This window comes from Drosophila nasuta, chromosome 3 (genome assembly GCF_023558535.2).
Source record: "Drosophila nasuta strain 15112-1781.00 chromosome 3, ASM2355853v1, whole genome shotgun sequence".
Taxonomy (NCBI): domain Eukaryota; kingdom Metazoa; phylum Arthropoda; class Insecta; order Diptera; family Drosophilidae; genus Drosophila; species Drosophila nasuta.
Genome location: NC_083457.1, coordinates 41,154,356 through 41,176,545, shown reverse-complemented (window position 1 = coordinate 41,176,545; position 22,190 = coordinate 41,154,356). Strand labels below are relative to the sequence as shown.

Below are 22,190 nucleotides of genomic sequence, written 5' to 3'. Positions count from 1 at the left end.
TTGCATACACGCTCGAGGCAAAAGACTTCGATGCCCATCGTGAGGAGTGCACTTGGATCGTAGAAGATTGCAGCAATAAACAATAAAATTAATAAAAACAAAATATTAATATGTATATTCATTTCTGTTCAAGTTGAGTCAATACAAAAGCTATTTAAATCAGCATTGTGAATGAATGTGTCAAGTTTGCTATTACTTTATTTGTTCACGAAATTAATCTGTTCTTTATTTAATTTGAGATGTCTTTCGATGATGGCAAACAAATGTTAAAGCACCAGAGAAATATTATTTTTTTGTTTTTATAATAAATGTAAATCTGAAAAATGAAAACAATGAAACCAAAGCACTGCTAATTCTATTTTTACCCAGAATGTTCATAATCAACTAGAGCGTCACCCAACCGGGTCACGTAAGAAATCATACTGATAATAACAAATTGTGATTCATAAAAATGTACTTTATAATGTGAATGCTGAGTCCAGAAAACAGATCAACACACAAAAGTAAGTCGTGAGATACCCGCTACTCAATTTTAATAAAAGCAAAACAATACAAAGCGGTATTACCGTTAAGAGATACTATATATGTAAATAAATGGAAAAAGTACTTAAATATACAAAATTAATATACTGAAAATGTACAAAACTACACCAAACGCTTTATTTTATATATCTATAGACAACATATGCTCTCATTCAAATTATACTATAGAATGTACTTAAAATCTATACCTTAAGTTCTTAATACCTTGAGTTGTAATACTGCTAATACCCATAATCTTCTATAAATAGCGGGAATTACAAATACGACATGATTACACTTGCATTCACGTCTTTGCTTCAAATCTATATTATTCACATTTGTTTCTAACTTATTAAACATTTTTATCTCATAATAACCATCGTCTTGTTGCAAAGAAAAAGTTGTTTCTGCTTCATGTACATATGCTAATCTCACTCATGGAATTTGACCTACGGCATGTATTTTATTGTTGCGCAAATAAATGGGAAAATATATAAACAATTCACTAATTTAATTTCTGACAGCAGTGAGGCATATATTTGACCGGTATATAGTTGGTTACAGCAGTTGATGTTCATTTTGCAATATGGTATTTTCTTTATTGTCTAATTATAATTATCAACCTTATAAAATGTGACTGTGGTACATAGTCGAGCATTTGATTGTAGTTAACCTCTTTTGCAAAGTACAAAACTTTTGTTTGTTCAACAGAGAACAGTAAACGAATTGTTTTCCTTCGATATGAAGAATAAATGGTATATAGTATAAATACACAAATATATAAGTATACAACTATCTATAAGAAAATTTATCCGATCGGAATCGCATTTCCAAAGATCATTAGGATTATTAAGTTTGTTCCACTTTCTAGATTCAAATTCATCTGCATCTATTGTATTAACAATATGTCAGATGTTCATATCTATAGAATCTAATCTTTGCTGATATATATATATGTTATATTTCTGCTATACTTTATACTTTTCTTAGAAATTTTAATAAATTCTATTCAGCTCTAATTCTGCGATGTTTGCTAAGACGTCATTATATCAGTCAACCTAAGTCTTAATCAAACATATATAGAAGATAAGGGATTATCTCATTGCAAATATAATTAACAGAGTTTGACTTGTCTTTAATTTTTTCACTCAGTGTAGATAATTATTGTACAATAGACTTATGTTATGCATAGGATTTGCATATAAGATTTGCACGCTGTACCCATTGAAATTCTCAAAGGGTATTATAAACAGGGGAATGTGGATTACTCATTATTGCTTAAGGTGTACCGACTGCTTCCGTCTGAAATTGGTTTGCTCTTCATCGCCCAGAAAGTGTGCTTGCGCAAGGCAAACAACGACAACGAATACCTTTATGAGTGCTCAGGTCCCTCGAATATGTGCACCAAAACGCGAAACCAAAAATATGCGTCTTTCGTGGTTAAACGCCAACACAATGGTGCCAACAATAGAACACAGTTTGCCTTCCAGAATCCATATTGGGATGATCGGTATTTAGAACTCTGGAACAACGGAAACGTGTACAGCTCGAGCAATATCTACTGGTTGCATGTGATGCCGGTGCAAGACGGCGTGGCAATCTACGATGCTGCCACATCGACTTCGATGATCTGTGGCGGCGACCCAGCGCATTGGTCGGGAAATCTACATTATGCATACGTTGTGCTTGCAGAGGATTTTGATGCCCATCGAGACGAATGCACTTGGATCATCGAAGATTGCAGCTATTAATAATCTATATATAACCACAATTTCTGTGTTATTGATTCAGTGACTCCCCGAGAACTATATTCTGCTAACAAATATGTATCTTCAATACAACAATCACATAAAGCAAATCAAATAAAGTTGGCTAGTTAACTAACCATTTTAGCCAAATATTCAAGAAATTCTAATCCGGAGTTGAATATTTTACATGTGATAGGCGGAAATAACCAATGAAATTGGAACTGGAACACATATAAAAATAGGAGTCAATAGACTTGTATTTTATCTTGAAAACCAACTTTACTTTATTGAAGAAGTACCTATTTATGATATTCATGGATCCTATTGAGCTTATAAAATACTACGATAAAAATTCTAATTCGTTTCTTGGTTTTGAAACAATTCTTTAACGATCAAATTGAAAGTTTTGTATTTTCGATTATCCATTAAAAAAAAAATTTTGCAAGCGCCATCTATTGAGAGTACCTGCAAATTTCTGGTTCTTAAGCAAAAAGTGTTTGTTACGCATACACCAGAGGACGCCACATTGTTTGCTTTTGAAATTGGGTTCAATTTTTATAGTGCACTGCACATGGTAATCAAAATGATTACATTACAAACAATTAAATTGTTTTTATTTGCTGTGCATTGATATTGCCAATGCAAATATCCGATTCAACTACGAATAATAAAAAAAATGGGCTTTATAAAGCGAACGCTGAACTGAATCCACAGTTAATGCAACGATGGCAACGCATTTAAAAGTTCTGCTACTGCTGCCGCTACTTGGAATGAGTCTGCGAGGTGGCGACTCCGTTGCTGTCGGCAAAAGCAACAGCAAACTCCTCGCCATCCTGAATGCCACGGCTCCGGCATTGGATGTGCTGCTGCACATCGATGTGCTCTCCGGAGATTCGGCGCCATTAACAACCGCAGTCAGTCCACTTAGCCTGGAGTCCATCATACGTGCCGAGGTCAATGGCGACTGGGAGCGTGGTCGCCTAGTGTTGCAGCTGGCCAATGAGGCACGCACCTTGGAGCTAAAGCATGCCATCTACGAGGCATTGTGGCTGGAATTGCAGCAGACGAAACAAATCTACGATCCCCTCAAGATACTCGATTTCTTCGAACAACTCAAACATCAGACGAACGTACCGCCCACCTTGCTTCAAAAGGTCTATGTGAGCTTCGTCTCCCGCAGCGCTCAGTTGCTGTCGGCACCCTTTCACACCAACAGTCGCAGTGCAAATTTCCCGTTGGTCACCACACTGCTGCAGCGTCTGACACTGAGCACCTTGGACTACATACGGGACATACTCGAAGCGTTATTCGATGCTGTCCTCGCTTTGGAATCCACACTGAGTGTGGTGCAACGGCTGGGCAACTACACTGCCAGCTTGACCCAATTGACTGTGGCCAACTTGCAGCTGCTGAAGCGCAACGAACTGCAATTAGATTCGGTTGCACAAAAAGCTTTGCAGCTGAATCTACGCCAGTTGCTGGAGCAGCCCAACTTTGGCCAAGAAGTGGAGCGCTCGCTGCGAATCGAAGTCTATGCCCAGCTGCCGCCGGATGAGCGTGTCCTCTACACTGCCCAGAAGGTGTGTCTGCGCAATGTGACCAACGAGAATGCATATATCTACGAGTGTCCGCAGACCTATTTGATCTGCAGTAATCCACGAGATCCCAAGAAGGCAGCTTACTATGTGCAGCGTGGTCATGGTGGCGCCAATAATATCTTGCAGTTTGCCTTCTACAGCGCTTATTGGCGCAATCGATATATTCTCATGGAGTCCAATAACCAAACCACCGGCAATACGAATGCCAATGCCATCAAGAAGAACGTTTATAGCAGTGAATCTATCTACTGGTGGCATGTGCTACAGGTTCAAGGCGGTGTGGCACTCTACGATGCCGCCACATCGGGTTCGGTGCTTTGTGGCGGCAATTCTGCGCATTGGGATGGCGAGGAGCGTCATGTTTATACGCGTCACGCTCTCGAATTTGAAGCTAATCGCAGGGAGTGCACCTGGAGTCTAGAGGATTGCAGCGATGTAGCCTAAATATACATTTTAGTGGCGAGCAAAATTGAGTGTAGTATGTTCACGACTCTGACTTTCGACACACATAAAATCATAATCACACAAGCAAACACAAAATTTTCTTTTGTTTTATTTGTATTATGTTATTCTTTATAAATTCTAGGCAATGATTTTAGAGAATTCGAAGAGTCCTAAAGTAAAAATGAAAAATAACATCATAAACTCAATTTTTCAAGTTCCACAAAGTTTTAATAACTAAAGTTATATTAAAAGTTTGTCCAAACCCCTTTATTTTAAATAATATTTTTACGTGGTCTGGCATGCTCTCTATAAATTTTTAATAATATCGTTTTGAAATTCATCTGTATTCGACGACGCACTTCTGCCCGAGCCATTTTTTCACGATTGGCCAAAGTCTTATATTGGATTGAGATCGGGTCTTTGCAATTAAAAATGGTCCTCTCGGATCCACTCCTTCACAATTTTTACTGTATAGTATGCATCGGATCCACATCGTTTGGAAAACAAGTTCGTTTTTAAAGTAAATTCTATACATTTCTCAATAAAATATCTCGATAGTGAAGATTAGTGTGAATTTATGTTACATTGTATGAACAACTAAATAATCACTTTTCTGAACATAAATATTACATGAATAATTTACTTCATAAGACAGCTCACAATATTGAATTTTGTTGTGATTTTCTTCTAGGAGATCACTATTTAAATTGAACTAAATCATTGCAATTTTGTTTAAAATCCGATATTAATCTCAAACTTATGCAAAAACAAGTAAAAAAAATACAGTCGAGTTCGCTCGACTGTAAGATATTCGCTACCCGTTCTGAGTAGGATCCAAACAATCTGTTATTATTCTTCAAATATACCTAAAAAAATCAAAAATATACCAAAAGGTATATTTGGTAGTTTTATATAATAAATATATATGGTTATAGAGGTATAGGGAATAAACAAAAAAAAACACAAATTCTTATCACAATATTATATTGGCAAATACAATAAAGCTATAATCTAGTGGGCTCTACATATTTTTAGTAAAAATAAAAATAATAGTCTCATTTATATATTAGAATTAACTGAATTAAAACTACACCTCGTTTCTGAAAAATCGCGTGTTACGCAAGAGTTGAATAAAATATATGTTACTATATATGGGTAATTCTCTGGTAAATGTCGCGTGCGACCAGCTTTTCAGTGACAAAAAAAAACATAAACTAAAACGATTTTAAAAACAAGTGAAGGTTATTCTTAAAGCTTTGGATTAGCACTATTTTTAGAGCTAAGATTGATTTTAGGAACTTGTTCTGTTTTACAATAAAATATATAAATTCGCTCATTTTTTGGTTTTGCGTACGAATTTGTTAATTTTTGCAATTATCAGAACAGAAAACAAAATAGAAACAAAAATCCAAAACCATTCTTAGCTTTAATTAAAGTACTAATCTAGAGCTATCAAAATAACCTTTTTTTATTTTTAAAATTGTTTCAGGTTATGTTTTTTTTTGTCACTGAAAAGCTGGTCGCTCGCGACATGCCTCAGAGAATTACCCATATGTACTTAATTTATATCTATTTAAACTGAACGACATAAAAAATTAAAAATGGTTTATAACAAAAATCAATATTTAGTAATCATCTTAGGGGAAATTATTTAATTTTCAATCATGATCCTGTGAATTCGTGTCAAAAAATAGGTTCCATATATAATACAATAAAATCCTCTCATCCTGATGTCGAGTTTACATGTTTATGCAATTTTAACAACTATAAAATTTATTGAACAAACAAATCACAATCACAATACCGAACAGCTATAACTGAAAAGCAAAATCCCACTAAATGGATGGAAAACATTGTATTACCCACAATTTTGTAGTGAATATTATTCCATTTAATTTTTATATTCTGCATGTATTACTTTTTTTATTTACTGTATACTTTATTTCAGATAAGAAATGTATATATTACAAATATTTTGCAAGCTCAGCTTCGTTCTGCTGAGCGTTGATAGTAGAGTCCGATTATCAGGAAAATATATATACCTACATATATACATTTTTTTATGATGTACATAAGAATGAGCTATATAAGGAGAGCTCTAAGTTGCAACGGCAGTAAAAGCTATAATGTCTTTAATAGTCACTCTACTGTTGTTTATTGGATTGTCGTCAAGAGGTGGAGACGCTTTGTCGATCGGAGGAGGGAGTAGCACTCTGCTTGCCCGACTAGGAGACTCCGGTCCACCGCAGATCGAAATTCCCTCAGACTCCCCAACTAACAGTTCCCTACGCATGACTTCGATTATACGTGCCGTATTCAATGGTGAATGGGAGCGTGTCGAATTTGTGCTGCAGTTGGCGAATGAGACATACGAATTGGAATCGCAACACGCTATCTACGAGTCGCTGTGGCAGGAACTGCAGTACACGAAACAGATCTATGATCCCTTCAAGATACTGGCTTTCTATGAGCAGCTTGAGCATCAGCCGAATGTCCCACCAGTTTTGCTGTTCAGGGTCTATCAGTCGTTCATCTCACGCATGGTTCAACTACTCTCGGCGCCCTTCCACACCGACAACCACAGTGCAAATTTCCCGCTTATCACTACGCTAATGCATGAACTGAGCAAGAGGCCATCGAGTTATGTGCACGACATATTTGATGAGCTATTTGACACTGTGCTCGCTTATCAATCCCCGCTGAGTGTGGCGCAGCATTTGGGAAGTTTCAACGCGAGCCTAACCCAATTAACCATGGCCAATGTGCAATTTCTGAATCGTACCGAAGTCCAGTTCAATTCGAGTGCGCACAAAACTGTGCAGGATAATCTTCGCAAGCTGATGAAACATCCAACATATGAAATGGAAGTGGAGCAGTCGCTGCGTGAACAGGCATACGTCCAATTGCCTTCTAGTGATCGTGTGCTCAACACCGCCGAGAAGGTTTGTCTGCGCAGTGCGAACAGCAGCAACATTTACCTCTACAATTGCCCCAATTCATCTTCGATGTGCACCATGGAACGAGACTCTCAGCAGATGCTCTTCAAGGTTCAACGAGACGCCAAAGATAGTTCAAACATTGCATTTCAAAACCCAAAGTCGAGCAATCAATATCTAATAATGGCATCTCATCTCCACGCAACCGACAATGGTGTCGTCAAGAACGTGTACAGTTTAGATGGCATTTACTGGTGGCATGTGATGTCGGTGCAAGGCGGAGTGGCAATCTACGATGCTGCCACAGACGGCTCGGTGATCTGTGGCGGCGATCCAGCGCAGTGGGAGGGCAATGAACATTATGCATACACGCGCAATGCAGGAAACTTTGATGCCCATCGCAAGGAATGCACTTGGATCATCGAAGACTGTAGCGATAAATAATTAGTAATGAATACATGTAAAAATATATGAATGGAAATTTGCAAGTAAATATTTATTAATGGGACGATTTGGGGGAATACCTGATTATAGATTGTTACGAATGCATGGCTCTTGATCGCAACAATCTTGTATATTACATATATGTATATGTATAATCTTGTTATATCATCGCAACTTAGTTCTTGGAATCGAAACGGTAAGAGTAGAATTCTGAAATCAAATTTTTGCAAACGACATTGCTAAATTTTAATTACAGCCGCTACTTATATTTATGATATGTATAGCCTAAAAGGGTATTACAACTTTGTGCTTGTATGAAATGTATGTGACAGGTAGAATGAAGAGTCTCCTACCCCATTAAGTATACATATTCTTGATCAGTTTCAACAAACTGGACGATAAAGCCATGTCCGTTTGTCCGACCGTTTGATTATCTTTCTGTCAGTACGAAACACTAAATCTCTGAGACTTTAGTAGATAGATATGTATATAATTACATCCGCTAGAAGGTTGTCATAACTTAGTTTGTTAATAAGCTTGTAGAAAGCATTCCAAATGGGTATACAAGACTTACACTCTACTATAGCTTTCTAACATGATGCAATTCCAGATGCAGCTCAGGTTGAATGCTTGCAAGCACAGATTAGCAAACCCAAATAATCAGTAAAATATATGTATAAGTACACAAATATATGTATGAGCTACATATAAGCAACCCAATCAGTATACTCAGAGAGAAGAAGTACTTATCAGCCCGCTATATGGTGCATATGGTGCATATGTAAATAAATTACTGCAAAAGGCTTCTAACTTAATTGCACTTTGTTGTGATTTTCTGATCAAGTTTCACACCACTAATTTCATGTTAAGCTATTATGTTCATATTCCTTAATAATAGCCATAAAGATAAAAAGTTAGTAACGGTATAATAAAATATTGCTAAAATAAAAAAAAGATAAATAAATTGCGAGCAACAACAAAACCGAAGTTAAAAACTGTTAAGAATAATATTTACACTTCATTCCATTTTCAAAGCAAACATTCAAGAAAGCTACAGTTAGTTGAGTGTGCTCGACTGTCACACACCCGCATCCCATTTTGAATAAAAGCAAAATATTGCAGTATTTATTTTAAAACATAGCGGATATTAATATGTTTTTGTATAATACAACGACCACACAAGTCTTACCAAATAAATGCTAAAGATTGTATTGCCCAACATTTGTAGAGAATATTTTTCCATTTAATTATATTTTTGCTATATTTTATAGAAACGCAAGTTCTGACATATGTATGTATTAATTATTGCAGATAAGAAATTTATATATTACAAAGATTTTGCAAGCTCAGCTTGAATTCAGCTTAGCGTTTATAACCTACTATCAGGAAAATATACATATGTTATATATTCATATTGTCATGATGTACATAAGAATGAGCTATATAAAGAGAGCTCTGAGTTGCATCGGCAGTAAAAGCAATAATGTCATTAATAGTCATTCTTCTGCTGCTTCTCGGACTGTATTCAAGAGAAGCAGACTCTTTGTCGCTCGACGGAAACAACCGAAACTACCTTGCGCGCCTGACTGCCTCTGGTCCGTCATGTACATCATTCACCACAGCTGGCAGTCCTTTTAGTCTGGAGACCATCATACGTGCCATAATCAATGGGAACTGGGATCGTGTCGAATTAGTGTACCAAATGGCAAACGAAGCATGCACTTTGCAAATGAAGCACGACATCTACGAGGCTTTGTGGCTAGAGTGGCAGAAGGAGAAACATATCTACGATCCCCTCAAAATACTCGATTTCTATGAGCAACTCAATCGTCAACCAAATGTTTCGCCAGCCTTACTTAAAAACATCTATGTGACGTTTGTCATCCCCAGCACGCAGATACTTTCGATGCCTCTCCACACCGACAGTCGGAATGCCAGTTTCCCGCTGGCCAACTCGCTGCTTCAGGGCTTAGCGCGAAGTCCAAGCAATTATACGGAGGACATACTCGAGATTCTGTTTGACGATGTGCTCTCTATGGAATCCCCACTTAATGTGGCTCAACGTCTGGGCAATTTCAACGCTAGCATCACCCAATTGACTATGGCAAACTTGCAGTTGCTGAACCGCATCAAAGGCGAATTCAATTCGAGTGCGTTCCCGATCTTGTTGGAGAATCTTCGTCAGCTGTCGAAGCAAACAAAATTTAACCAGGAAGTGGAGCACACTCTGCGTATTTCGGCTCTCAGCTACCTATCTCTTGAGACCGCCCAAAAGGTGTGCTTGCACAATACGAACGATTACTTTTACGAATGCTCTTCCTCCTTAAAAATGTGCACTCGTGAACGAAACTATCAAGAGGCGATTTTTAGGGTGCTGCGTAATGCCAACGAAGAAACTCAGTTTGCCTTCCAAAGCCCGTACTGGGATAATCGCTATTTAGTAATAGATTCGTCCATCAGCATTCAATCAAAAGCGACCAATAACGTGTACAGTAAAAGCAACATCTACTGGTGGCGTGTGGTGCCGGTTACAGGTGGAGTGGCAATCTTCGATGCTGCCACATCCGGTTCGATGATCTGTGGCGGCGATCGAGCGCAATGGGGCGATGAACAGTATACATACACACGCCATGCAAAAGATTTAGATGCGCATCTTAGCGAATGCACTTGGATCATCGAGGATTGCAGCAATAAATAATTATTACTGAACGTTAAAATAATATTTGAATGTGAACATATACATGAACAATTTATTTAATGAAGGATTTGGGGGGAAGCATTTGTTTCTAGCATACATACTACATATGTTACTAACGACTATCCCAATTGCAATCTTAGCTAACGTGTTTATTGTTTTTTGGCTTATTGTCGATGATTATTCACAAGGCACAAGAGACAAACGTGAGCGGAGAATTGAAGCTACTTTTGCATAAAATCCCAGGGTATACAAACGATGCCATCTGTGAGCACGGAGTAGTAATGGGAGATGTGCAGCTTGAGCTGCTCGAAATGTTGTGGCCGACAGCGACGCAGATCCCTCAGTGCGGATATCATTTTGTCCGGCGTGACCGCATCATCTTTGGTTAATGCTTGCAGCTTAAGCTCTCGAGTGCACTGCTCGATAAGATTTTGTTCCAGATACTTGTCCGTCGCATATTTGCCCATTCGGTCTTCGGACAGTTTCATGTTTTGCGTGATGAAATCAACGAGAATGGCACCGGGACAGGTGGCGGGTGTGATGAATTGTCCTGTAGGACTGACCATCAATGGCCCCGCCTCTGATTCAACAACGATTGTGAACCCATCGAGTCTTAGAGGCCAAGCCGTGGGATAAGCCTGTTTGCTGAGAAAATCATTGAGCGATGTCGTCACCTTCATCAGATAGTTGGCATAACCGCGTGCTTGAGTCTTGGGCATAAACTTGCGTCGCCCGATCTGAATGCCACGCAGCACTTGGGAGAGTGCCAATTCATACAATGGCAGCACTTGGGAGAGTGCCAATTCATACAATGGCACCACGTTGAGGTAGCTGTCGTGCTGTGGAATGTTTTTGATAAAGTCCAGCCAATTACTTTACACGTCGCCGGTAAAGAGCATCACATGCCCCTCTAGGCTGATGCCCGTGAAGGGAGCAAAGACCACAACGCGATTCCGCAGTGAGCTCAGCTCGCCGCGATGTGTCTGTGCGAGACGTTGCAGTGACTTTAGGCAGCCACGATAATGCTCAATATTCCAGCCGCACTCGTAGCGAGCATCATTCACGAAATTTTCAGGAATCGTAAATACTATATGTTTTATTCTACGCACCAAAAATCGACTCTAGCTTAAAAATTACATTTGAAACAGGCTTGATCTGCATGCAAACATAACAAGTGCTGTTGAATTAAAATATAGTTCTTTTTATACCCGCTACCCATAGGGTAGAATTATAGGTATTATAACTTTGTGCCGGCAGGAAATGTATGTAACAGGTAGAAGGAGGCATTTCCTCTATAAGGTATGTATATTCTTGATCAGCATCAACAGCCGAGACGATCTAGCCATGTCCGTCTGTCTGTCTGTGCGTCTGTTCGTATGAACACCTAGATCTCAGAGACTATAAGAGATAGAGCTATAATCTGTTTTCGACAGCATTTGTTATGTTTACACGCAGATCAAGTTTATTTCAAATTTTTGCACCGCCCACTTCAACCCCCGCAAATCAATAAAATCGAATAACAAGCGTAATTTTCAAGCTACAGCTGCGACTTTTAATGTATACAATAATTACCATAGTAGTTATGAGTCCCGAAAATTGCGATCAGATAAAAATTGTCGAAGTTATTAAAGAAATACTTTTGTATGGGCAAAAACGCCTACTTACGTAGAAGGGGTCTTAGTTGCTTTAGCCGACAATCTGGTATATTGTGCCGTCTATGGTATATTTTGAATGTGGTGCTATATCGATATAACAAATATTCCGTTTGGTATATTTTTAGTATATTTGTACTTTTGGTATATTTTGAAAAGATACCGCAATAGTTTGCTTTTATTTAAAATGGGTAGCGGGTATCTCACAGTCGAGCACACTCGACTGTAGCTTTCTTACTTGTTCTTATAGTATTTGAGATCCAATGTTTTATGTCAGTATAAAACAGGACAAACAGACGCTGATCGATTATTGGGTCGGAAATGCCTTCTACCTTAATACCCTTCTACCCTATGGGTAGAACAGTTACCCCAAATGAATGACAAATATTGTATAACCTTTATTTTTCCTTTTAAATTAATGTTCACTCTATTAAATAGAAACGTACATACATACATACGTATGTATTAACAAATTATTGCAGATAAGAAATTCATGTATTTAAAAGATTTCGCAAGTGAAGCTATAATGCAACTTGAATGCTGAGCGTTGATAGTAGAATCAGACTATCAGGAAAATATATACATATATACACTCATATTGTCGGAGGCATAGCATATAATGATTTTCATAAGATTCAGCTATATAAGACGAATGCTCAGTCGCATAGGCAGTAAAAGTAAAAATGTGATTAATAGTCATTATCCTTCTACTTGTCGGACTGACTTCAAGATTATGAAGAACTTGCTGGATCATAGAACGAAATATCACTCAGCTTGCTCGGTTAGGAGACTCCTCTGATCGTATAAAAATTAAGGACTCGCTCTGCACATAAAACAAATAAAGCACTAAGCTGACCAAGGGTCGGCAATACTTGCCAATTCAAAAATGAGCTAAAACACAATAGGGAATAATGACATTAATTTGCAATTTGGGATACGTCTGTATAGAGGAATATATTCTCTATAGAGTATATGCAGATAGCAAAGAGAACATACAAAACAAAAGTTTTAAAAGAGCAACACGCACTTGTATTTCGTATTTCAAAAAAACGAAGAGTAAAACAAAACTCAAATATATAACTAAAACATTCGGATTATCTCTGAATCACAAGCCACTCTGATTAGCTCCGCTCTTTCATATACATATGTAAGTAGTGCGTTGCTTGATTCGAGCTGATTAGCTCAGCTGTGTTATTTACATTTATACATATGTATGTGTGTACATACATCACATGCGTATGTACAGTATGTCAAGAAACTCTTTACACACTGAAAAAAACACATATTTTTTGACTTTGCATGCAAAAATAACGCCTTTAATTATTATTTTTCAATATTTTTTTAATGCAGATCTATTATTTAGCAAATTTCAAATTAGTATGTACAAAAATAAAAACAATACAACGAAAGGGAAAATTTTAAATCAACAAAATATGAGTTTACACATTTTTGACACTGTCAAGAAAGTGTTTACACACTTTAGTTTTCGATTCTGTTTTGTTCTATTTTTCGTAAAAACTGTACTTTATTGTTATCTATGCTTATGCACTATTCGCTATTTTTGCATTCCTTTTCATTAAATTGCGAAATCTTGCTACGCACTTGTCAAAAAGCTGATTTTTAAATTATTTGACATGCCTGGAGCTGGTTTGACTTTTGACGTTACCCAATCGACTTATTATAGTCACCAAATTGGAAAATCTGTAGTTTAGCTAGTGGAGCTTATTGGGGTATCGCAAAAAATAATTTATAATGCTCCAAATCGAGCCGAAAATTAAGACAAACTGCAAGCAAAGTGTGGAAATGGTCGAAAAATGGATATTGACGAGCGGCCAGACCGCCTTATTATGGGCATGGTTCGTCAAAACCCCAAATTTTGATCAGAACCCATGCCAAGGAGTTGGAAGAAGGGTGTGACACGGTCAATTCACATGAAACCGTCCGCTAACTAATTCTGCGGAGCAAATACTATTTTCCCAATTTTACTGTCAGAATGATGTTGCGCTGATGTAAGGCTGTTAACGGCTTGTGCCATACTCCATGGTCCATCATTGTAGTATAGCATTTTTTTGGTTTGGACATAGAATACGACGTCATCCCAATAGTTGTCCGGCGTGATTTTCATGTTAAAAGCCAAAATTTAAGCGTTTTCAACATTTACTTTCGAAAGCAGCGGCTTCTTACGCGCAACCGTTTCAACGGTTGAAGAGTGTTTGCTCCGCAGAATTAGTTAGCGGACGGTTTCATGTGAATTGACCGTGTCACACCCTTCTTCCAACTCCTTGGCATGGGTTCTGATCAAAATTTGGGGGTTTTGACGAACCATGCCCATAATAAGGCGGTCTGGCCGCTCGTCAATATCCATTTTTCGACCATTTCCACACTTTGCTTGCAGTTTGTCTTAATTTTCGGCTCGATTTGGAGCATTATAAATTATTTTTTGCGATACCCCAATAAGCTCCACTAGCTAAACTACAGATTTTCCAATTTGGTGACTATAATAAGTCGATTGGGTAACGTCAAAAGTCAAACCAGCTCCAGGCATGTCAAATAATTTAAAAATCAGCTTTTGACAAGTGCGTAGCAAGATTTCGCAATTTAATGAAAAGGAATGCAAAAATAGCGAATAGTGCATAAGCATAGATAACAATAAAGTACAGTTTTTACGAAAAATAGAACAAAACAGAATCGAAAACTAAAGTGTGTAAACACTTTCTTGACAGTGTCAAAAATGTGTAAACTCATATTTTGTTGATTTAAAATTTTCCCTTTCGTTGTATTGTTTTTATTTTTGTACATACTAATTTGAAATTTGCTAAATAATAGATCTGCATTAAAAAAATATTGAAAAATAATAATTAAAAGCGTTATTTTTGCATGCAAAGTCAAAAAATATGTGTTTTTTTCAGTGTGTAAAGAGTTTCTTGACATACTGTATGTAAATTTAGAATTTAAATTATTGATGAGCTTCAACTATATGTACATAGGTTGTAGATCAAAATTCTACAGCATCGTTTTGTGAGTTTTTGCACTATATGAATAAATTTATTGCTGATAGAAAGTACATAGATTTTCTAATTGGAACTACGAGATTATGCTCAGCTTTAAGAGCAACAACAGAACATTGATTGGCTACCTAAATCACTCGAGTTTATATAAATACATATATATAATATTAAGATTTACTTCTACATAAAATAAGCTATATAAGGCGAACGATGTGTTGGTTCGACATTAAAACCAAGAATGTCTTTAATAGTCACTCTACTGTTGTTTATTGGATTGTCATCAAGAGGGGGAGACGCTTTTTTCGATCGGAGGAGGGAGTAGCACTCTGCTTGCCCGACAAGGAGACTCCGGTCCACCGCAGATCGAAAAGACCTCAGACTCTCCAACTAACAGTTCCCTACGCATGAGCTCTATTATACGTGCCATAGTCTATGGTGAATGGGAGCGTGTCGAATTTGTGCTGCAGTTGGCGAATGAGACATACGAATTGGAATCACAACACGCTATCTACGAGTCGCTGTGGCAGGAACTGCAGTACACGAAACAGATCTATGATCCCTTCAAGATACTGGCTTTCTATGAGCAGCTTGAGCATCAGCCGAATGTCCCACCAGTTTTGCTGTTCAGGGTCTATCAGTCGTTCATCTCACGCATGGTTCAACTACTCTCGGCGCCCTTCCACACCGACAACCACAGTGCAAATTTCCCGCTTATCACTACGCTAATGCATGAACTGAGCAAGAGGCCATCGAGTTATGTGCACGACATATTTGATGAGCTATTTGACACTGTGCTCGCTTATCAATCCCCGCTGAGTGTGGCGCAGCATTTGGGAAGTTTCAACGCGAGCCTAACCCAATTAACCATGGCCAATGTGCAATTTCTGAATCGTACCGAAGTCCAGTTCAATTCGAGTGCGCACAAAACTGTGCAGGATAATCTTCGCAAGCTGATGAAACATCCAACATATGAAATGGAAGTGGAGCAGTTGCTGCGTGAACAGGCATACGTCCAACTGCCTTCTAGTGATCGTGTGCTCAACACCGCCGAGAAGGTTTGTCTGCGCAGTGCGAGCAGCAGCAACATTTACCTCTACAATTGCCCCAATTCATCTTCGATGTGCACCATGGAACGAGACTCTCAGCAGATGCTCTTCAAGGTTCAACGTGACGTCGAAGACAGTTCGAACATTGCATTTCAAATCCCGATGACGACCAATCGATATCTAATAATGGCATCTCATCTCCACGCAACCGACAATGGTGTCGTCAAGAACGTGTACGGTTTAAATGGCATTTACTGGTGGCATGTGATGTCGGTGCAAGACGGCGTGGCAATCTACGATGCTGCCACAGACGGCTCGGTGATCTGTGGCGGCGATCCAGCGCAGTGGGAGGGCAATGAACATTATGCATACACGCGCCATGCAGGAAACTTTGATGCCCATCGCAAGGAATGCACTTGGATCATTGAGGACTGCAGTGATAAATAATTAGTATTGAATACATGTAAAAATATATGAATGGGAACTCGCAAGTAATGATTTATTAATAGGAGATGTTTCACCATGATCAAGAATTTGTGCCTAATTTTTTAGGTGTAGATTAGCAATATTAAATAATCAGTAAAATATGTACGCCATGCATAAGTATATGTATGTATGTAAGTTTATTTGTATTATGTATTCCGTTATGTGCTTGGCTCGGGAATCAGCTATATAAGACGGTCGCTGAGTCTCATTGGCAGTGAAAACAATAATGTCATTAATAGTCATTCTTCTGCTGCTTCTCGGACTGTACTCAAGAGAAGCAGACTCTTTGTCGCTCGACGGAAACAACCGAAACTACCTTGCGCGCCTGACTGCCTCTGGTCCGTCATGTACATCATTCACCACAGCTGGTAGTCCTGTTAGTCTGGAGACCATTATACGTGCCATACTCAATGGGAACTGGGATCGTGTCGAATTAGTGTACCAAATGGCAAACGAAGCATGCACTTTGCAAATGAAGCACGACATCTACGAGGCTTTGTGGCTAGAGTGGCAGAAGGAGAAACACATCTACGATCCCCTCAAAATACTCGATTTCTATGAGCAACTCAATCGTCAACCAAATGTTCCGACAGCCTTACTTAAACACATCTATAGGACCTTCGTCATCCGCAGCTCGCAGATGCTTGCGATGCCTCTCCACACCGACAGTCGCAATGCCAGTTTCCCGCTGATCGATTTGCTGCTTGAGGCTCTAGAGCGAACTGCAAACAATTATATGGAGGATATAATCGAAATTCTCTATGACGATGTGCTCTCTATGGAATCCCCACTTAATGTGGCTCAACGTCTAGGCAATTTCAACGCTAGCATCACCCAATTGACTATGGCAAACTTGCAGCTACTGAACCGCAAAGAAGTCGAATTCAATTCGAGTGCGTTCCCGATATTGTTGGAGAATCTTCGTCAGCTGTCGAAGCAAACAAAATTTAACCAGGAAGTGGAGCAAACTCTGCGTATTTCGGTTTTCAGATACTTTACTCTTGAGACCGCCCAAAATGTGTGCTTGCACAATACAAAGGACGATTACATTTATGAATGCTATGACACCGAAATGTGCACTCTTGAACGAGACTATGAAAGGGCGAGTTTCAGGGTGCTGCGTAATGCCAGCGATGAAACTCAGTTTGCCTTCCAAAGCCCGTACTGGGATAATCGCTATTTAGTAATAGATTCGTCCATTAGCATTCAATCAAAAGACACCAAGAACGTGTACAGTAAAAGCAACATCTACTGGTGGCGTGTGGTTCCGGTGAGAGGTGGAATGGCAATCTTTGATGCTGCCACATCCAGTTCGGTGTTGTGTTCCGGCAATCCAGCGCAGTGGGCTGATCAATTTTATGTATACACACGCCATGCAAAAGATTTAGATGAGCATCTCAGCGAATGCACCTGGATCATCGAGGATTGCAGCAATAAATAATTATTAGTGAACGTAAAAATAATATTTGAATGTGAACATACACATGAACAATTTATTTAATGAAGGATTTGGGGGAAGCATTTGTTTCTGGCATATATGTTATATATATATTTGTATATACTAACGACAATTGCAATCTGAGCTAACGTATTTAGTGTTTTTGGCTTATTGTCGATGATTATTCACAAGGCACAAGAGACAAACATGAGCGGAGAATTGAAGCTACTTTTGCATAAAATCCCAGGGTATACAAACGATGCCATCTGTGAGTACCGAGTAGTAATGGGAGATGTGCAGCTTGAGCTGCTCGAAATGTTGTGGCCGACAGCGACGCAGATCCCTCAGTGCGAATATCATTTTGTCCGGCGTGACCGAATCATCTTTGGTCAATGCCTGCAGCTTAAGCTCTCGAGTGCACTGCTCGATAAGATTTTGTTCCAGATACTTGTCCGTCGCATATTTGCCCATTCGGTCTTCGGCCAGTTTCATGTTTTGCGTGATGAAATCAACGAGAATGGCACCGGGACAGGTGGCGGGTGTGATGAATTGTCCCGTAGGACTGACCATCAATGGCCCCGCCTCTGATTCAACAACGATTGTGAACCCATCGAGTCTTAGAGGCCAAGCCGTGGGATAGGCCTGTTTGCTGAGAAAATCATTGAGCGATGTCGTCACCTTCATCAGATAGTTGGCATAACCGCGTGCTTGAGTCTTGGGCATAAACTTGCGTCGCCCGATCTGAATGCCACGCAGCACTTGGGAGAGTGCCAATTCATACAATGGCACCACGTTGAGGTAGCTGTCGTGCTGTGGAATGTTTTTGATAAAGTCCAGCCAATTACTCTGCACGTCGCCGGTAAAGAGCATCACATGTCCCTCTAGGCTGATGCCCGTGAAGGGAGCAAAGACCACAACGCGATTCCGCAGTGAGCTCAGCTCGCCGCGATGTGTCTGTGCGAGACGTTGGAGTGACTTTAGGCAGCCACGATAATGCTCAATATTCCAGCCGCACTCGTAGCGGGCATCACTCAACTCCAGATCCTTCACAAGTACATCTTTCAGCTTATCAATCTCAGCTTCCAGCTGGGCGGTCTCCTTGGCACGTTGGCGTGCCTTCTCTGCGTTCTCGGCCAGCCAGACGGACAGTTCTGGACGACGGCCAACAGCTTCCTGAAAGGGATTCAGTAAATACAAGTGTAGTGCATTTATGGAGACGACCTACGTTCTTCACTCGCTGCTCGAATTCGGCAAACTCTGTGTTGTAGTGATAGTCGTGACTGGGTTGATTGGCCACACTGTCGCTAACTGGCGTTGAATTCATCTTTGGCTTCGACCTTGGCTTGACGGTCTTGATGTAATCCGTCGATAGATTGCACGACTCCAGCAGATTCTGTATGAATCTCTGGGGATCTCGTGTGCTTCTATCCATACGTATCTGCACCAGCTTGAACGAGTCTCGTTTGTGGGCGTTTGTGCTCTCGCGCACATAGAACTTGAGCACCTTAGTATCCTCATTGGGATATGTGTGATGATAGAGCGCTTCCAGATGGGCACTCAGCAGCTTCAATGAGTTCTCGTTCGTCTGTCGCTGCTCGGGATGCTGACCGAAGAGATCCGGATGGACAGCAAAGTAAAAGGGACGCAACGCTGTCGTTAGGTCGCTGCTCAAATTGCGAAGCTGCCAAATACCAAATTTTGGTAATTTACCAAACGTGATCGTTGCAAATTCGCCGCCCAGGCGCAATGCCGCTGCTGCCATTATGTAACCAACTATAGAGCAGCAGCAGCACGCTGCTCGTCTGATCTCCTGTCACACACACATTCGAACTTGGAATGCGAATAACAGCAGCAGCTATTTACTCAAAATTTGATTTACTGGCAGCCAACAAAAGCGAAAAATACAAACACACATATGTATGTATATGCACATACATATGTTTATTACGCCTCGGCTACTCAGCTGTTCAGATTGTACACAAACATTGAACAGTGTTGGAAAGAGCATAAATGAGAATACTTCCGTATTGTGAAGGGCAAATACGCTGTTCCCACAAATAGCCAGGATTCCATTCAATAGTTGGTATGGGCAATTCAAAATCAGACTCACTAAAACAATTTATTAGAATGAATCACTCTTGAATGCAAACGTTGGGAAATGTAAAGCTAACAACTTTTGCCTAACTCAAACAACATCGATAAATCGATAATGTTATCGTGGTGCCTCCACCTCTAAGAGCGTTGAATCAGCTGTGGATAAATCATCCTCATATTGTTTATTTCCTTACAGACGACAATCTAGGCAAAATGTCCACTTATTATTTTGTAATAGTGGGCCACAATGATAATCCCATATACGAGAGAGAATTCAGCACGGCAAACAAAGAACAGCGCGTGAGTAAACACAGTGACAACAAAAGCAAACGACAGCTCACTATTTGTATTTACAGAAAGAGGATCAGAGACATCTCAGTCAATTTATAGCTCACGCAGCTTTAGATCTTGTCGATGAGCACAAATGGAAGACAGCAAACATGCAGCTAAAGTCAATAGATCGATTCAATCAATGGTTTGTGTCCGCCTTCATCACCGCATCCCAGATACGCTTTATTATAGTGCACGACAATAAGAACGATGAGGGAATCAAGAACTTCTTTAATGAAATGTACGACACATATATAAAGCATTCGATGAATGCGTTCTATAAGATAAATACGCCCATTAAGTCGGCAATATTTGAAAAGAAGTCGGATATCTTTGGCCGCAAGTATTTGTTGTCGTAATAATAAATGATTAGTAGAAATATTAGAATGTGATTTGAATTTTATTTATTTAGAAAAGCAGTCTAAAGACATGGGATGCGTCTTCGTATCAAATCTAAAACGATTTAACGCCATACTTTGCTTCTACAATGTCAAATGTGTATGAATATGAAAGAGCAATCTGATGTTGCACGGAATTTTGTTGAATCTCTGTTGAATATTGAGTTATGTCCCACGAGAAAAAGACTTCTAGTGCTTCTTGTTCTTGCCATGACGCTCATATTTGCTCTTTGATGAGTGCCACAGGATGAGGGGAATGGCCAGCGATGGCAGCGTCATTATGGCAAATGCCACCCAATCAAAGAAATGCGACGAGAAGCGTTTGTTGTACTCATTCAGATTGACAATGCCACCCTCTCCCGGCTCCGAGCTGATGGCCAATTGTAGCTGCCACAAAAGAGAGAATAGATTAAAGACAAATCGTACAGAGTGATATACTAAATAGCTTACTGTTTCGGCTTCCTCGACTGGTTTGTAAGACACTTCGGCAGCAGTGAAGTTGAAGTAACCAAATGCCTTCGGACGCACGACAAGCACGTGTGTGAAATTGGTTTGTGGTGCAATGCGTTCAACAGTTGCCGCCGGTTGGCCACCAACAACCTCAAAGGCATCAGGATGGAAACCGTTGTCGACCAGCTGCACTTGAGTCGCCGCTCCGTTGCCCACATTGAAGATTGTGTAGCGCACAAGAAGATCGCTCTTCTCGACTAGATATTTGTTGAGGATCTGCTTGGAGACGAGGAGACGGGCGCGCGTCTCGTCCTCAGACAAGCAGACGCTGAGCACAGCGAAGAGAGCGCACAACGCTAACGTTTTCCTCAACATGCTATAAGAAATTCAGAAAAATAAAACGTTTCACTTTTTTTGTTGACGTGGAAGGTTAGAAGAAGCAGTTTAAAAATGAAAGCGGTCCATTTTCTTTGCCTCTTTTATGATGAATCTTAACATAAAAGTAGTCTGAAAATACTTTGTAAGCACTGCTATAACTTTGCATTTTATTTATTTATTAACTTACATGATTTTGCGTTACTTAATTTGCGGGCTATTTAAACAAAACTAACTAAACACAACTGACTGCGGCGGTCGCTTTCTCGTGGCTACTTCGTGACGTGTAAACTGTCGGCTGTCAAACTTCGTGCGCAGGGTGACCGCAGTTTTCATTTCGAAATGCACTAATTTTTTTAAAATATACAACAGTGCTGGATAAAACATTAGAAAATTTCCATGCGCAAGAAGCTTGAGCGCCAACTTTAAAATTGTCTGTAAAGAGAAAATAGCTCTAATTAACTTTGAACTTTGTTTTGTCATCTTATGGGCACAGTTTTATTGTCATTGTTACCGATAATAG

At 39.5% G+C, this 22,190-nt stretch overlaps 8 protein-coding genes and 1 pseudogene across 8 annotated transcripts; 6 read left to right on the top strand and 3 right to left on the bottom strand.

The window, feature by feature from the left end:
- Positions 1–2,995: 2,995 nt before the first annotated feature.
- On the top strand, positions 2,996–4,559 carry LOC132789770 (uncharacterized). The gene has a single exon (XM_060798027.1). The coding sequence runs from the start codon at positions 2,996–2,998 to the stop codon at positions 4,310–4,312; it is 1,317 nt and encodes a 438-aa protein (XP_060654010.1). The 3' UTR covers positions 4,313–4,559.
- Positions 4,560–6,438: 1,879 nt separating this feature from the next.
- LOC132788233 (uncharacterized) lies at positions 6,439–7,692 on the top strand. Its single transcript, XM_060795565.1, has one exon. The coding sequence runs from the start codon at positions 6,439–6,441 to the stop codon at positions 7,690–7,692; it is 1,254 nt and encodes a 417-aa protein (XP_060651548.1).
- A 1,702-nt stretch (positions 7,693–9,394) lies between these two features.
- LOC132788232 (uncharacterized) lies at positions 9,395–10,390 on the top strand. Its single transcript, XM_060795563.1, has one exon. The coding sequence runs from the start codon at positions 9,395–9,397 to the stop codon at positions 10,388–10,390; it is 996 nt and encodes a 331-aa protein (XP_060651546.1).
- A 98-nt stretch (positions 10,391–10,488) lies between these two features.
- Positions 10,489–14,407, bottom strand: LOC132788231 (T-cell activation inhibitor, mitochondrial-like; annotated as a pseudogene).
- Positions 14,408–15,454: 1,047 nt separating this feature from the next.
- Positions 15,455–16,543, top strand: LOC132788230 (uncharacterized). The gene has a single exon (XM_060795562.1). The coding sequence runs from the start codon at positions 15,455–15,457 to the stop codon at positions 16,541–16,543; it is 1,089 nt and encodes a 362-aa protein (XP_060651545.1).
- A 265-nt stretch (positions 16,544–16,808) lies between these two features.
- On the top strand, positions 16,809–18,023 carry LOC132788228 (uncharacterized). The gene has a single exon (XM_060795561.1). It carries the CDS (start codon positions 16,809–16,811, stop codon positions 18,021–18,023), a length of 1,215 nt encoding a protein of 404 aa, XP_060651544.1.
- Positions 18,024–18,042: 19 nt separating this feature from the next.
- LOC132789809 (T-cell activation inhibitor, mitochondrial) lies at positions 18,043–19,950 on the bottom strand. The gene is made up of 2 exons (XM_060798084.1): positions 19,246–19,950; positions 18,043–19,193 (listed from the first exon to the last, which is right to left on the bottom strand). Exons 1-2 carry the CDS (start codon positions 19,780–19,782, stop codon positions 18,246–18,248), a joined length of 1,485 nt encoding a protein of 494 aa, XP_060654067.1. The 5' UTR covers positions 19,783–19,950; the 3' UTR covers positions 18,043–18,245.
- A 297-nt stretch (positions 19,951–20,247) lies between these two features.
- Positions 20,248–21,012, top strand: LOC132789811 (probable trafficking protein particle complex subunit 2). Its single transcript, XM_060798086.1, has 2 exons — positions 20,248–20,414; positions 20,471–21,012. Exons 1-2 carry the CDS (start codon positions 20,328–20,330, stop codon positions 20,801–20,803), a joined length of 420 nt encoding a protein of 139 aa, XP_060654069.1. The 5' UTR covers positions 20,248–20,327; the 3' UTR covers positions 20,804–21,012.
- LOC132789810 (translocon-associated protein subunit beta) lies at positions 20,826–21,999 on the bottom strand. The gene is made up of 3 exons (XM_060798085.1): positions 21,858–21,999; positions 21,293–21,668; positions 20,826–21,229 (listed from the first exon to the last, which is right to left on the bottom strand). Exons 2-3 carry the CDS (start codon positions 21,665–21,667, stop codon positions 21,032–21,034), a joined length of 573 nt encoding a protein of 190 aa, XP_060654068.1. The 5' UTR covers position 21,668; positions 21,858–21,999; the 3' UTR covers positions 20,826–21,031.
- Positions 22,000–22,190: the final 191 nt, after the last annotated feature.